A 17,768-nucleotide genomic window follows, 5' to 3' on the forward strand; every position below is an offset into this window, starting at 1 on the left:
AAATGTGCAGCGGAAACAAAAAAATGTTACAAATCCCACCAAAGCACGGAGAGGTCACTTTGCACGGGACTAATATTGTCAAAGGACCGCTGTGTTTGCTGAAACAGGATGGGTAGTTTGTGGTGGAATTTTTACATTACAAAATACAGACATGACACATTTGCACAGTATTACGAGTACAGACGACCTCCAGAGTTACTGCAAACTACCAGAGATCTAGTGGGCAGAAAAGTGAAGCCATTGCAAAAAGTGACAAAATGTGGAGTAAACTGAATCTCTAAAAGGGAGTGAATCCCCGCAGACCCCCATGTTACAATGGAAAACTGTACAGCAGAACAGTTTCAGTCACAATGGTTCAGTTCCTTCTCTAAGACAGCTGTTTGGGGGGTGGAATTGTAATATAATTCACCCATTTAGATTATATGAATTCAAAAAGTTATACATACTTATGGGTGTGGTGTCTGTGATTGACAGGTAAGTACCAACCGTCTTCTGAATTGGACATTAAGCTCCTGTTTATTGAATAAAACCTATTGTTCTCCATCTCTGCCATAGTTGTTGTGAGGCATTACACAAACAAGAACATCAAAGGATTCTATCATGAAGTTTATTGGTACTTAATTATAATACCCAGCATGACGTGGCTGCATTAGCGGATGTTAGCATTAATTCATGGTGAATTGTATGGACTGCCAGCTACTGTTTATGCTTTTCACAACTTTGCCATTACTGTTAACAAACATAACAGTAGTCGCTTTTCCATTGGACGTCTGCACAAAAATGTACCGATATTTACAGGGTGGGGAAGCAAAATTTACAATATTTTGAGGCAGGGATTGAAAGACAGTGTATGACCAATTAGTTTATTGAAAGTCATGAGAATTTATTTGCCACAAGAAAATGTACATAATAGAAAATGTTTTTTATTCTATGTGTCCTCCTTCTTTCTCAATAACCGCCTTCACACGCTTCCTGAAACTTGCACAAATGTTCCTCAAATATTTGGGTGACAACTTCTCCCATTCTTCTTTAATAGTATCTTTAAGAAAGTCAACATTGCTGTGTGATGTTCTATTAGTAGCATGTTCTAAAACACCCCAAATAACATAATCCAGAGGGTTTAGATCTGGGCTAGAAAGTGGCCATAAACATGATTCCCAAAAATTGCTAAAGTTGGATTTGTTGCTGTTGTCAACAAGTGTTTTGGTGTTCTTGTGTAAGATTTTAACTTCAAATCATATTTTACTGCATTTCTAACGGTCTTGTTGTCTACCTCAAGTTCAGTTACCGTTTTTCTCACGGATTTGGTTGGATCCTTTAGGATTTTGGATTTGAGAGCTTTAATAAAAGCTTTGGTACGTTTTTTTGTTGCTTCCTCCACGTCCAGACTTTCTCGTAATAGTTTTGCTCATAGTCATTCTCTTCTTTCCATTATAAACAGTCTTTATGGACACTCCAACTATTTTGGAAATCTCCTTTGGTGTGACGAGTGCATTCAGCAAATCACACACTCTTTGACGTTTGCTTTCCTGATTACTCATATGGGCAAAAGTTTCTGAAAAGGTATGGATAATAGTGTTAGGTATGATTATGACATCAATATATGTTTGGTTTCAAAACAATTGACGTAGTACCTGCTGAGAAAAAACAACTAAATGTTCATTGTAAATTTTGTTTCCCCACCCTGTACTAAATGTCAAAAAAACAGAAGTGTGTAATGTCAGTTTTTCCATTAAATCACAAACGCGATGATTTGTTTATTTATTATCGCAAGATGACACGAGAAGTCATTCCATAAACATGGCAACAAACGTAAATATGGTGTTGATTTACAGATATATTCATTATTAGTATATATTACCCTTCTATCTCATACTAAATTAAAAAACGATTGGGTTTCCTAGTGTGTCCACTCATACTGCAACATGTTTCTTCTTCTTCTTCGCTTGTTGTAACGTCTGTCTATATCTGTTTTTTTTTAATTCATCTGACTCTAGTTGCGAAAAAAAGGTCTTTCTTTGTGTAATATAATTTCTTTGTGTAATCTTTGTGTAATATACCATTTACGCTACATCTGAAAAACCACCTCTTGTCAGCACCAAAATTTTTAACAGAAAAATGAGACTTTTGGCGAAATGGACTCTATGCACAGCCTCACTACTTCCTGAACTTCAGGTGGGTCCTTTATTTCCTGTCTTTCATTACTGGACACACTGATTAATCCAGGTGTGTCTGCTACTTCTTGTTGTGACTACTGACTAATTAGGCATACTTGGAAATAAAGGACCCACCTGAAATTCAGGAAGTACTGAGGCTGTGCATCGAGTCCATTGTCGTTTTTCCAGTAGGTAAATTTTTATGCGCAAATTATGCTGCGTTCCAGGCCGGTGTTTGACCCCGTAAGTCACGGCTTCAAACCATGACTCACGAGTTTGTAATGTTCCAGGCAAGTCACGCCAAACTGCCTGAGCGCAAGGAATTGTGGTAGCTAGATGTAAACAAACCAGCATGGTGGACCGTATGTTATGCTCATTTACAATCATTTCTATCGCCAAAGGTGTTTGCTCTTTGCTTATTTGAGGGAAACAGAGGAGGAAAAATGGCGCATAAGGCAAGAGAAGCTGTTCTACCTTTTATGTTATGTTATTTGGATATTTGGATACGTATTTGGTATTAATTTATTCTTGCACTCATTGGACTGAAAACTAGCAAACGCTAGAGTAGCTGCTGATTATACAGAACATTTGCAGACAAATAATATCAGAGCAATACCTTGTTCCAATAAACAATCTGCATAAACACAGCATCCATGGGGGCTGCCATCGCTGGAACTTGAATTGGACAAACACGAGTTACGGGTTGCCTGGATCGCAGCATTATATTGGTGCAATTTGAGGACCAATGGAAAAGCGACTAATATGTGTTAACATTATTTTTATTAAGTTACCAAGAAGCTGAAATTATTTAATGGAGTTTACATTTGATACTAATAGTGTATGTGGTTGATGCTTTCAGTTTGTTCTGGTTTCATTTCTAGCTTTTCCCCAGTTCCACACATTTATTTCCAGAAAACAAATATGACATTGGTCACGTTATACATTTCGAGGCTCCAGAATTGCAGTTCATAAACTAAAAGGTCACGTTACAGATGATTCACCCACTATTGATATGCAGTCTATGGTTCACACATGTACCAACTGTCTTCTAAATTGGACATTTAGCTCCTGTTTATTGAATAAAACCTAAAGTTCTCCATCTATGCCGTAGTTGTTGTAAGGCATTATACAAGCAAGAACATTAAAGGATTCTGTCATGAAGTTTATTGATACTTAATTATAATACCTAGCATGACGTGGCTGCATTAGCTGATGTTAGCATTAATTCATGGTGAATTGTATGGGCTACCAGCTAACTGGCTAATTAGCTTGGTATGCTGTATCTAGTGTCTTTGTGCATTTCAAGACTTTGCCATTACTGTTACCAAACATAATAGTATGGATGAACATTATTTTTATTAAGTTACCAAGAAGGTGAAATTGCTTGATGGAGTTTATGTTTGACACAAATAGTGGATGTGGATGATGATTTTGGTTTGTTCTGGTGTCATTTCTAGCTTGTCTCCAATTCCACACATTTATTTCCAGAAAACTAACATGATGTTGGTCACGTTATACATTTTGAGGCTCCAATTGCAGTTCATAAACTAAAAGGTCATGTTACAGAACAATCTATGATTCCAACATGTAAGATTTGAATGACCAAGACACCGGTGGTGTTTGTTGAAGCTGTTCTAGAGGCTATAAGCACCTCACTACGATACTTTTGTGTTGGTTTTTCCTTTAAACCTGCTTGTATTTTCTAGCTGAAACAACATGCCTTGAAGTCTCATCATCATGTTGTTTTAGTAACACAAAGACTGTTCTCTCTCTTCACATTTTGACTTTTGATCCCAATAAAATGGTTGTCATCAAGCAAATCAAAATGAAAGTGATATTACGCTAACTAACCAATTGACAAGCACATCATTGGAGCTGAGTATGTTTAGCATCAGACAACAGATTGTTTAATCATCTATGTCTAGTCATGTGTGAAGTGTGCATTGTGTGTGACTGTGTGTGTGCGCTACCATGAAATCAACAGAAAAATAGATACACTCTATCAGTCTCACTTGACACCCCACACACATAAACAAAGTACTCCTTCACTCTCTGCAACTTAGGTGTATCTCATGACTGAAAGATTGAGTGCATTGTATATTTAGCTGACTCAATGACAAGCATCTCTAATGTCTAGCTCTGACTGATTACAGCACAATCATTTCCAAAGACATCTGCAATAACTCCGAGTTTTAATGGAAGGATGCCAACGAGTTTGTCTTTCCTATCAAACCTGGGAAATCATCTTCCTGTGTGAATAAAATCTGACAGGGAAAGTTTAGGGACTATTATTGTAAATGTTATTAGAAATACCTGTAAGCAGTTGGAGAAAAATGAAAGCACCCTTGCCTCCAATAACTGCATTTTTATTTAAAGCAACAGATGGAGTGCACAAAGCTGGGAAATCAAATTGCAAAGCAAAACGTAGGGGGAAAAATAATCAAAAAGTCCTTGTAGGAAAAACACTTCTGAGGGCTATTAGATGTGTGTGTGATCGGACATGACTGTGGAGTAAATGAGGGCAGGGTGTTTGTGGATGCTCATACCAAGGTCTGAGCCTGGGGAAGACAAAAATAGACCCTCTCCATCAGACAGCCCATTACTGAACGCACACATTCAGGGTCACTCGAAAACCCTATTTACTCATCCCATGTCTCTGTCTGTCACTTCAGTTCTCTTTTGCCTCTCCGAGGCTATTTTTCTTTACATTTGATCCCTGTTTTCATGTATCAATCTCCTTTCTCTCTTATTTTCCCTTTATATGATGAAAAACTTAGCTTAAGGTGAACTGTATGCAATGCACACGCCTGCACAACCACAGTCACCTTGATCTGTTTCCTTGCCCCGACATACTCAGATAAATGTTGAGAATACTGTAAGCTGTAAGTGCACAACTGCCTGAAAGGGTATCGAACGGTTTCTTTGATACACTATAGAAAGAAAATAAACTATAAAACCAAGTCATGTCCAGTCACAAAGTTATTCTACTTCTTCTTTAGGCTTTTTTATGTTCTTGTTTTTGCCATTGCTCTTTGTCGTCTTCTGCTCTTTTCAGATCATCTTTACCTTTCTTTTTTATATATCTTTCACCATTTCCTTGCTCCACTAGATTACACAACTTATTTTCTGTCCACCACTCAATAGATAGAGAGATACTGCTGATAAGGGTAATAGGACAATTTATTGTTTTCCCTCAACTGTAAACCACACATATGGAAACACAGCATAAGGAATTCAAGGATGTTGAGCCGCATTATGTAATAAATTCCCATTATGTAATAAAAGTTCAAAATGTAATAAAAATGTCACGTCATCTTGTAATAAAGCCGCATTATGTAATAAACTGACACATTTTGTGATAAACTATGTTAACGCATTATATAGTAAATTTTTTCACATTATGTAGTAAGTTATTACAATTTGAGAAATTTATTACAAAATGCACTTGACACATTTTTATTAAAAAAATGTAATAACATGGTTCATTATGTAATAACAATCCAAATTAATATCATTTCAGAGCAATTTAGAAGAAATTAGTCACAAGAGCTACAGGTAATGTAATCAGAACTTTAACCACACAGTTTAAAGATTAATTGAGCACATTACATTTTCCTGAAAATAAAAATGTGTCAAGTGCATTTTGTAATAAATTTCTCAAATTGTAATAACTTACTACATAATGCGAAAAAATTGACTACATAATGCATTGTGGTAGTTTATTACAAAATGCGTCAGTTTATTACATAATGCGGCTTTATTACAAGATGACGTGACATTCTTATTACATTTTGAACTTTTATTACATAATGGGAATTTATTACATAATGCGGCTCAACAAGGATCAATAATAGAGCCCAACTGATATGGGATTTCTGGGGCTGGTACCGATATTTGGGGCTAAAAAGAGCTGATGTCTGATAAATATTGGCTGATAACTGATATATTGGCCGATATATGAAATAAGAACATTGATATACACAACATATAATAGTCTTATATTAGATAATGGTGGATGTTGATTAACAGTTGCATCTTTGTTTATCTCACAAATGTTATGTACATAGCTTTAAAACACTGTACAGCAGGGGTGTCAAAGTCATTTTAGTTCAGGGGCCACATTCAGCTAAATTTGATCTGAAGTGGGCCGAACCAGTAAAATAATAACATAATAATATATAAGTAATGTCAATTCCAAACTTTTCTTTAGGTTTTACAGTGAAAAAAGTAAAACTACATAATGAAAATGTTTACATCTACAAACTATCCTCTCAAACAATGTGAATAACATGAACAAACATTAAAAAAAAATTGTAATTTTGACACTATTGCGCCTCAGTTTATTATTTCCACATGTACGTTATAACTTACAGATCACAGTGGGTCTACAGATACACAAAATATTTAGTAACAGGTGGAAAATTATTAAAACTGCACTTCTCTGAAGACATTTCAGGTTGTTCATATTTGTTCAGGTTATTCAGAGTTTTTGTGAAATTATACTTTGTTTTAGTCTAAACACATGAAAACATTCACACTTACAAAGAGAAAAATTGGAGTTGTGAGTGTTTATAGGCTATTATGAGACTGAATTGGTCTGAATGTGGAACCTGAACTAAAATGTTTGTTAATATCTTCAGTGTAATTTTTGCATTTCACAAATTCATCCCAGGGGCTGGACTGGACCCTTTGGTGGGCCGGATTTGGCCCCCGGGGCCGCATGTTTGACACCTGTGCTGTACAGTCACAGAAAAAATCATTCAACCACCTTTGTTTTCTTCAATTTCTTGTTCATTTTAATGCCTGGTACAACTAAAGGTACATCTGTTTGGACAAATATAATGATAACAACAAAAATAGCTCATAAGAGCTTAATTTCAGAGCTGATATCTAGTCATTTTCCATGTTTTCTCAATAATAACCAAAATCACTTCAGTTCTTACATCAATATCTATGGCATTGTACTGACAAAAACAGTGCTTTTAGGCATTGCATGTTTTGTTTTCTGTCTGTTTTAGTCACATGATACACACAGGAGTTAGTACTTGATTACATAACCATTGTTTCTGATGACTTTTGATGGTCTAATAATTTTTTCCATGACTGTATAATAGTGTAGTATTTTGATTGATTGATTGATTGAAATCTTTATTTCAAACATTACAGGGTGGGGAAGCAAAATTTACAATATTTTGAGGCAGGGATTGAAAGACAGTGTATGACCAATTATTTTATTTTAAAGTCATGAGAATTTATTTGCCACAAGAAAATGTACATAATAGAAAATATTTTTATTCTATGTGTCCTCCTTCTTTCTCAATAACTGCCTTCACACGCTTCCTGAAACTTGCACAAGTGTTCCTCAAATATTCGGGTGACAACTTCTCCCATTCTTCTTTAATAGTATCTTCCAGACTTTCTCGTAATAGTTTTGCTCATAGTCATTCTCTTCTTTCCATTATAAACAGTCTTTATGGACACTCCAACTATTTTTGAAATCTCCTTTGGTGTGACGAGTGCATTCAGCAAATCACACACTCTTTGACGTTTGCTTTCCTGATTACTCATATGGGCAAAAGTTTCTGAAAATGTATGGATAATAGTGTTAGGTATGATTATGACATCAATATATGTTTGGTTTCAAAACAATTGACGTAGTGCCTGCTGAGAAAAAACAACTAAATGTTCATTGTAAATTTTGCTTCCCCACCCTGTAGAGAGTGAAATTAAAACAAAAATCAACCAACAAAATATCAGTAATGATATATAAAAGGTTGATAAGTGAACAAAAAAAGAATAAATAAAATGAAATTATACATGGTCGAAAAGGAGTATGAAGAAGTAAAACTTATATACTCCTATCCCCAGACTAGTGAGTTAGACTAATGTATGACCCATTGGGAACCACAGGTTGTAGATGTGGTAGTTTTTATGCTTTGGAGAGCAGACTTTTGGGAACAGATGTTAGTCTATATTTTATAAGTAGTGACATAAAAATTGTTTGGTAAATTGTTCTTTAAAATGTAAGCAACAATTAATATACAGTATTAATACCCAGGCGCACCTGCTCCCACTGAGAGCAACTAAAACCCATGATTTGCAGATTGCATGGTTACACTCTTATATACAGTAAGTACAAAACAGGGAAAAAGGACTGATTTTAATGTGGTGAGTTACTCAAAGTTCAAAGGTGGATAAAGACAGAGACATAGAGTCAGAAATAAAAAAAAAAAAAGAAAGAAAAGCGAAAAAGGGAAAAAAGAGCCAGAGAGAGAGGGGCCCTGTCAGACTAGTGGAGCATGAATGAAGGCTGTTGCCCCCCTGCCGGTGACTTGGCGTTGCTCAGCATGGCACAGCAAAACCTGGCATCACACTGAGAACACACCTGCCAATACAGAGAGCGAGACTGAGACAAGAAACAAGGCCACCGAGTAGCAGAGAAAACGAGTTTCCAGAAACAGTATGAAATGAAACCATGGTAAGATTGGTTTAAAAAAAAAAGAAAAAAAAAAAAAAGGTCTGATAGAAAAAGACATATAATAAAAAAAAAAAAAGAGGCAAGGATGTGGGTATGAGTAGGATTGTGTACATAAGTTTCAGCAAATCTCTTCTGGAGTCGCAGCTGACCAGAACAAAGTTGACGTCACAATAAAATGGTTTTTGAAGTTTTCAATTCGCAAGTTGTTTGTAGTTTTTGCCTGTTTTCAATCTCTGTGTGGATGTTTTTTTTTTGTTTTTTTTTTCTAGCTTACAGGAATAAATAGAGGCTGTGCATAGTCAAAAACAGTGAGAGGAGAAATAAATGAGCTGAGTGTAGAAAAGCTCAAAGCAATGAAGAAAGAAAAACAAGAACATGGAATATAAGGCATGAAAAGTGAAAAGCAGAGATCAAAGAAGAACGTCGGAAAACTGAAATGAACGTGCTTTTGACTGCGACACCTAGCCCACCCCGTTCTAACCTCTCACACAGCTAACATCAGCCCTTCACACACTATAGTACCTTTCTAATTAAGCACTCAAGCACCCTGTCTAACCTGCATAACATGTTAATATCCTCAAAATTATATGCAGCCACGATACTTTGCTTAAATAATAAACAGCACTCAGTTCAATGAGATCCCAACAAAGAAAAAAAAAAAAACAAAAAAAACGCTGGTGCATTAATCGGTGTGTGTGGGTGTACAGTGAGTATCATCTGGTGGAGGGAAAACATCTAAATTAACGGTGATATTGTAGTGAAATAAACAAAACCTGCTCCACACATGACCTCGCTCTTAAGATAAGTGTAGTAAAACGTTGCTTAAAGTGACCTCATGAAGTGATTACAGTAGAGGCTGTTACAGTAGGTGTCAGCTTTCTACTTTAAGGGGCGGACAAAGCAAACAGGACACCGTTCGCTAGCGGACACGTGTCCCCTTTCATCTGGCTATTAGATCTGTCATTAGTATATGCAGCGTCAGCGTGATCAGAGGCATTGCACAAAGGCACAGAGGAGTATACATGGTTTATGTACATATTAGAACACACACATCGAGGGCATGTGTCTCTCTGGTGAGCTGATGCCAGCATAAAAGGGAAACTGAGAGAATGCTAAGAAATCAAACTCTGCTGAACACTGGCGAATGTCATTCACACGCACGGACGCAGTAGGTGACGCCGTCATGTAGAGCCGTGAATTCAGAGGCATGCAGCTGGAATCTAATCATGTTCTTATTGCACACTGAGAAAAATCATACTATTACTTTGGCTTTAGAAGATAGTGAGACAATCTAAGAAAGTATGACATAAAAGAAAAAAATAGGGGCTTTCGAGACAGAGCCACATTCTCTCTCTCTCTCTCTCTCTCTCTCTCTCTCTCTCTCCCACACACACATACATAGAGCTAATGGTATTTAGGTTTGAACTCACAGGGTGAAGTTCTCCTCAAGGTAGCAGCGGTTCCTCAGTAGCCCCGCCCACAGCTGCACGCCAATGATGCCGAAGATGAAGAAGACAAAGAAGCAGAGCAGCAGCACGTTGCCCAGCATGGGTAGAGTGTCGAGCAGCAGGTTCACCAGGATACGCATACCTGCAGATTTTTACGGTAGTATCAGTAAATTAATAAAAGATTATGAGAAGCTTATGCCAGTGATTAAAACAGACTATTTACATATAGATTGCCTGGGAACATTGCACTTTTGGGGTATATGAACCTCAATGGTGCTGCAAATGCGTTTCTAATCCTACTACAATTGCATATTCAAAACATTTTCATTATTTACGTCTGTGTGCGTGTAATTTGCTTATTTATAGCCATGAAACATTACTGCTAGTGGCACAACACTGAATGCATGCTATCTTGAATCTATCTTGTTAACCTTTCTGGGAACCATTAGTACACAACAGGGGTGAGCTGAACAAAAGGGAAAAAAGACACAAACATGTACAGTTATAGAAAAAGAAGCATGTCATTAATAGTCGTTTTAGAGTCTGATGTAGGTAATGACTTTTCCCAAACTCAGGGTCATGAAACAGGTCGTGGAGAGGATTTTACTAGGAAAAATACATAATAGAAGATATAAAGAAGATATGTGAATTCATTTCCCAAATGAAATACAAGTAGTGTTTTCTCAGGGGGAGTTCAAATGATGATTTCAACAAAGCCACATGAAACAAGTGTTCAGAGAATGCAAACCTCTGCCAAACACCCCGAACGGTGTGCATGTGTGGATCGACTATTTCTTTTTAAATTAAACAGTTTCAAGGTTGTTCCATACAGCAGAAAAAGTTGAAGCTTGGTACCAGTCATGTGTATGTCAAATTATATTAAATTCCAATCAATATTTGTTGAGTTATAATGAAAAATGTGTGGTAAATGGGATTTTCAATGTTAAATTGAAATGTCCACAGAGTCCACATTCCACAGTGGATGTGGACAATTTTGTGCCAGATACAAGATATTGTGATAAGCTATGGGTGTATCAAATTGGAGGCTAATCGGAGTCGTTTTGAATTTTTTATGAATTTTCGAAACTTGCTCAATGATGAGAGATAGGAAAATTTGAGATTGAGTGACCTTGCTGTGACCTTGAACTTTGGCCTACTTGGCCCAAAATTTAATGGGTTTGTCAAGGGTCTAGGCCTATATGTGGGTAAAATTTGGTAAAGATGGTTGGAATATTTTTCCTGTAAAGTTGCTAACAAACAAACACACGCACAAACAAACACACAAAGCAAAGTGATCACAATACCTCCTGAGGTAATGAAGAGGAGAAAACGGACATGGTAAGGTGTCACAAGCAAGAAAAAGACACACAAGGTAAAAACAAACAAACAAAAAAAATACTTTATCCCATGTAGGTAAGTATGGTATGAGTGTATTAGCATTTAGATGGTTTACTTTGTGTGTCGCTTGTTGGTGAGGGTGTTTTGTTGTTGAGCCAGAAACCATGATGTCACCCATTGGTTTCTTAACCATTTATCAGGCAAGTGACTATTTTTGGTCATTTCCATATGCACTACAAGACAATGACAGTAACAGTTCCAGTGAGGACAGCGAGTCAATAATCTCAGGTCCAATGTGGTCTACAGGGTCTGAAAGGTCCACCTCTGCATGAACAGTGAGTGTACCTGCTTTGTTAGGTACCATGAAGTAATGGTACTAATGTAAGGAATGATGTTCAAAGGGAGAATGTGGATGTGGACAGGGGTCTGGATCAGCACTTATGTTGGTCTAATGTTCTAAAAGTGATGTTCTAATGTTCTACAACACATGTTCCTTTCACCTTACATGTGTTTTTCTTGTACTTTTTTACATTTAGTTTTTGAAATGTTTTTATCTTTTTGCCACTTACAGGCAAGGAGCCAAATATAGTAACTTCATTGACTTTGATTTTCTACATAACAATAAAAAATTTGAAAAACTTCACAAAAGTAATAAAGTCTTGTTATGTCATCCAATAACACACTAAGGATGAAATGTTGAATTTCAAAGTATTTCTTTGAGTGCCCTATAAAGGGTTAATAACTACCCTTTTGAAAGCTGTTGCCATGTTAGCCTTTTGAAGCCAGAAGTGACCATATTTGGATCAAAGGGGCGGAGCTACAATAGGCTAAGGGGTTAGAAGTGAGCTAATGCTAAATGCATAACAAAAGTTATGCAACAAAGTAACTTTACAGTCCAGTTAGTGAAATCTGTTAGCCATAACTACAGTGGAGCAATTTTTTTTTTTTTTTTTTTATGAACTAAAAATCTGAAAGTCCAACTTGGCTGGTCAAACAATCAATCGCATGGCAGATGTCAAAGCCTCTGATTGATCCCTGAGATCTTACTAACTAAGTAACTTAGGAAAAGTGTACTGTTAGATCACTTATTACAGGATCCATATAAAATGAACATGACCTGGAAAAAAAACAGAATGTAAGTCTATGGGAGTCCTTTACTCAGATCGAACATTATTTTTCAGACATAAAAACAGTCGTTGACATCATCTTTCTTTCCACCGCTGATGTTCTATCATTCCAGAAAACTACATTTCAATCAATATTATTTTGGTGATGGAAGACTCAAACATGACACATTTTTGTACATTTTGGTTTCTGAGGAAATAGTTTTTTTTTTTAGGTGTTGAGCTGAAAAAGTTTAGAAATCACTGTTTTACACAAGTCTTTCATTTCCTCACAGATCAAAGTCTGTACCGATGATCACACACATAGACACATATGCTAACGAAGTCCACCCCATGAGCAAACAGAAATAATTGGATTACATGGGGTCCCTTTCATGATTAGATGAAGCCTAATTGCAGAAATAAGTGTGTCCCCTGTCGAATAATGATGACCTCATTCCCTGTGGATGGGCCTGTCCTGCAGTGATGACATATTGAGATGTGATTAGTGGAGTATAATGACAGCTGATTGGACTAAATAGAGAAAAAGGTGAGACCCACTGATGAGAGCAAAGTAACCCCATACCCACACCTGAAAAATATGTGTGTCAGCATTGCTATGTGTGTGTGTCTTCACTCTATTCATCAGATTGCATGTGTGTGCGTGTGTGTGTGTTTTTCGGTTCCATACTGGGATTCGTGAGTAACAGCTCGACAGTAGGTTAATGTGTCATAAACACAACAGCGCTTTTAACTGCCAACACACTGAATGACAGGAGAGAAGCTGAGGAGAAACAGAAGGAGCGAAAAAGAGCAATTATGTTAATGCAGACATATGGAGACAGTATTTACACGATGTTAATACCTTGTTCGTTCACTTAACACAAAAACAAAACCATGTGAACCTAAATGCTGGCAGCATTTAAAAAAAAAAAAAAACTCATTAAAAGAAATCATAAGCGCTAATAATTATTACTCTGTCGTCTTAACTAGAACCAGACAGGCAATTACATGCCCTTGGAAAAAAATATAGTCCCTTTTGACAGTATGTGAATGTTAATAGATTTTTCGATAAAATATATTAAGGTACTTATTGTGTCAGAAGAACCTATCAATAGTTATTCTGGCAAAGCTCTCTGAGGAGACACCCTTGGACATTAATGTGTTTTTATTTTGATTAGAATATACTCAAGCAGTAAAAAAGCAATAACACCGAATGGGGGTGAATTTATGGAACATTTTATTTCAAGAGTTCAGAGGAAAGATTTTTTTTTTTTTTCCTACGGAGACTGTACCCATCTTTTTCCCCTGGGCTAATTTGTCTCTTCAACTGGTATTAAATGGAGAGCAGTAGTAGTGCTGGTGTGTATGTGTCTCTGGTGGCGGCTGGAGGCAAGTCTAAATGTGTTTGTTCCCCAGGGTCCTTGTCATTAGGCCACTGTTCCATTAGGCCTAATTGGGTGAAGAGAGGGAGAGATGAATGGGTGGAGAGGGTGGGAGACCGAGAACGAGACGAGGCCTGAGGGGACACCAAAAAAATACAGGGCGGCAAAAAAGTAAAGAGAAAGTAAATCGGAAATAAAGTTAAAAAAAAAAAAAAGGATGACTGTTATTTAATGAAAAGGAAAGAGAATAGATATAAGAAAACTGACAACAAAAAGTCAAAGAAATCTGTCTCTTTTCCTTCTCTGTCAACTTTTCTCACTTTTTCTCCTGTTACCTGACTCCATCTCTCTCCTCTCCTGGAGACTACACCAGTTTGCCAGCTCCTGCTGTTCCCAGATAAAGATGGATGCCTCCTCTTGTGCTACAATAGAAACACATTTACAGCTACCTGCCTGTTCTATTCAAAAACACCCAGTGAATTCTCTTCTCTTCTCTTCTCTTCTCTTCTCTTCTCTTCTCTTCTCTTCTCTTCTCTTCTCTTCTCTTCTCTTCTCTTCTCTTCTCTTCTCTTCTCTTCTCTTCTCTTCTCTTCTCTTCTCTTCTCTTCTCTTCTCTTCTCTTCTCTTCTCTTCTCTTCTCTTCTCTTCTCTTCTCTTCTCTTCTCTTCTCTTCCCTTCCCTTCCCTTCCCTTCCCTTCCCTTCCCTTCCCTTCCCTTCCCTTCCCTTCCCTTCCCTTCCCTTCCCTTCCCTTCCCTTCCCTTCCCACTATCATCGGTTTTATAAAGGAAGATTCTAACACTACAGTGCACACACAGACCCACACACCTCAGGACTATTATCTGCCATTTTGTAGGAGGGTTACAAATTGAGGTGCGTGACAGGGTCACGATGTGTTCATGCTCCCAGTGTGTTTGTGGGCAAAGAAGTGATCCAACAAACCAAGGAACAAATAGCTTTATCCTCATGTTTCCTCACCTCTAATGGGGTCACGGATAGGGGACAGAATCAGGCTACCACACAGTCATTAGACAGATAACAAGGTAAACAATATGCACACTTCCACCACATACCGCCAACTAGGAACTATAAAATATAAACAAGACAAACTAACAATAGGCTCATGCATAAACATACTGTACGCTGTATAATACATATGCATACCCTCGTGTGCACATGCATATCATTCATCAGTTATGCAACCCATGTATCTGGAGCTCATGCCGTGATTTATAAGCATCTCCAGAAAAGGGCGTTCAGTTACAATTTGAGAATGAATGGATCCTTTAATCAAACCACTTCAAGCACAATGAAGTTAACATCCACATTTTCTGAGTGCTGCTCTCCTAACTTGTCTTCTGGAATGTGTGCAAAACTGGAATTAGTTTAAGCGCTTCCAGGAAATTATATTAAATCCATAGAATTTGACATGTCTGGACAATGAATGGATCTCAAGGGATAAAAGATATCATTTTGGATTTGCACGTGTGTGTATTTCACATCTAAAATACTTTTACTGGAATAAACAGAAAGGCTTTCAATAGTTGAACTATGTCAAGGTTATAAACTATGAGGCTAAAAGGTTATATAATAAGGAACTGGGGTGTTTATTACTAAGATTAACAAAAAGGAAGCTAAAAATGTCACACAATTCTGTGCTACTAGTCTTTTGGGTGTGTGTGGCATCATGTAGCGCACATGTGTTCTTTGCGTGTCACTTTACATGGAAAATTTCTGTCCTATTTGTAATTTTATACTGTTATTAGTATCATTATCTAGGTCTAAAATGGACCTTATTAACTGCTTTGCCCTGAGGATTAATTCATCAGTCTGCTTTTCAGTGAGACCACTTTTTGTCACCTTCTGCGGCACTACGTCCTTACATTTGCAAAAAATAATCTTTAACATTAATATTCAGAATCACCAGGCAAGGTTTCTTCTTCCTGCAGTACTTGTCCCCAAGCTTTAAAGTGAATAAAGCAACAGCACATGCATCACTTCCATCTGCTGTGACTTCATTTCATAATTATTTTAAAGTGTTGGAGACGGTCTGTCAGTGTGAGACAAAGATGGTAGAGAAAAAGTTTTTCAGCTTAATTTATCGTAAGAGGGACGATGCATTTGTTTTTTTCTTCATGACTAAGAGAACATAAAAATGAACGTGAATAAGGGTTTTTCACGCATGACCCGCAAATTGTTTGAAACGACTCATTTTGTGTATCGCTTCTTCCGGGTTACTTGTCAACAGTGACTGAGGCAACATCGAAATGTCACTGCTGTGTGTTCCAATGTACATCGAATAAACAAAGGCAACTATATTTAAGTTTTCATGGTTTTCCTTCAGAGTTAGTTGAGAAGAAGAAATCAAAATTCATCGAGATGAGGGGCCGAACTTTAGAATCCAATCAGGAATTACGTTTGTGTGTAACAGGTGTCCTGAACACCAGCATTTCTAGGAAGAGGATTAACAGGGAAACATCAGTGATATTGTGAGGGGAATCAAGAGGTTAAAGTAGGAAAAACACCAGAGTCCTGCACTGGATACCAGATGGGTAACCTGCAAAAACATTCAGGGATGGATTTAAAAAAATAATAATTTTTGCGGGTACGGCCAAGGGTAAAATTAAATGAAATTCAGGTGGGTAATGGGCAAGGAAATGTAAAATATAAAAGATTCATGGCTGAAAATAATTGTCAGGACTTTTAATGATGATCATCATCTAATTTGACTGTGGTTGATCCATAGCTGGTTTGTTTAATTGTGAAGTGAGCTTCACTTCTGTTCATCTGCCCACAGATGTCATTGAGCTGCACGTATTAGAGATTTAATGATATGTGTGTTTTAGCCAAAAAATAAAAGCTATTAAAAGTGACTTACTGTGTAGATAATGTGTTTAAGCACGGGTCGGGTTGCGGTTCTAATGTACACCGGTGTGTGTGTGGGGGGGTGATTGGACATGAAAAAAAAAAAAGCCAAAATGCCAGTAGTGGGTTGGGTCGTTTTTCCTACTTTGAAACTCTTGATTCTCTTCACAATATCACTGATGTTTCCCTGGTAATCCTCTTCGCAGAAATGCTGGCATTCAGGACACCTGTTACACATGAACGTTCTTCCTGATTGGATTGTAAAGTTCGGCCCCTCATCCCAGATAGCAAAGAGATACTGGGATGGATCTGGAAATGAATCGCACCCTGACTCGGCCCGAAACCGTTTGGCAGATCCGTCCTGGTGTCCAAACGATAAGAACTGATAAGAACGATAAGAACTGATAAGACTGAACTGAACTGAACTTAAAGGACAATATCACCTACTGGAGTCTCTTTATCTTCGCACACACATTCCATAATTATTACACAGTTCAAGCATATTCCCTACCCCCATTTTTTTTTCACGTCTGCTGTCTGCCTAATGTTCATGCTGTCCCCCAATTCCCTTCAAATTCATGAAAAAATTCCAGCATGTGTCCACGTGTACTGTGTGAAAACTGTATGATGTCTTATATTTGTGCTTTGCATTATCTTCTGTTCTTCACTGCAATTTTCGAAGAAAGGGTTTTGTGGTAGTGCTCTAGTTGTACTCTGTAGTAGGAGAAGCGGCCCGATGTCCCTAATCATCGAACTCAGTTTCGTTTGATGTACTCTGTACTGTCACATGACAATAAAGGCAATTCTGATTCTGATTCTGATTCTCAAACACACATCGGGCCTAAACAGGTACTGCTCCACGAAACTGATCTTCTACAGAAACGGTCCAGCTCTGGCCCAGCTCCGTTCAATCACATCTAGAATATAAACAAGAATCATGTTGGCCCAGATTTGTATTACAACTCTGGTCCAGATTCATATTACGATTCTGGTCCAG

The 17,768-nt window shown here is 37.4% G+C and overlaps 1 protein-coding gene across 1 annotated transcript in view; it reads right to left on the minus strand.

Moving 5' to 3' along the window:
* Positions 1–17,768, minus strand: part of cacna1ia (calcium voltage-gated channel subunit alpha1 Ia) — a 237,764-nt gene that overhangs the window by 81,586 nt on the left and 138,410 nt on the right. Inside the window, exon 5 of the mRNA XM_030141341.1 lies at positions 10,065–10,224. Within this exon, the coding sequence (XP_029997201.1) occupies positions 10,065–10,224 (160 nt within the window). The remainder of the gene's footprint in view (positions 1–10,064; positions 10,225–17,768) is intronic.

Source organism: Sphaeramia orbicularis, chromosome 8 (genome assembly GCF_902148855.1).
Source record: "Sphaeramia orbicularis chromosome 8, fSphaOr1.1, whole genome shotgun sequence".
Taxonomy (NCBI): Eukaryota; Metazoa; Chordata; class Actinopteri; order Kurtiformes; family Apogonidae; genus Sphaeramia; species Sphaeramia orbicularis.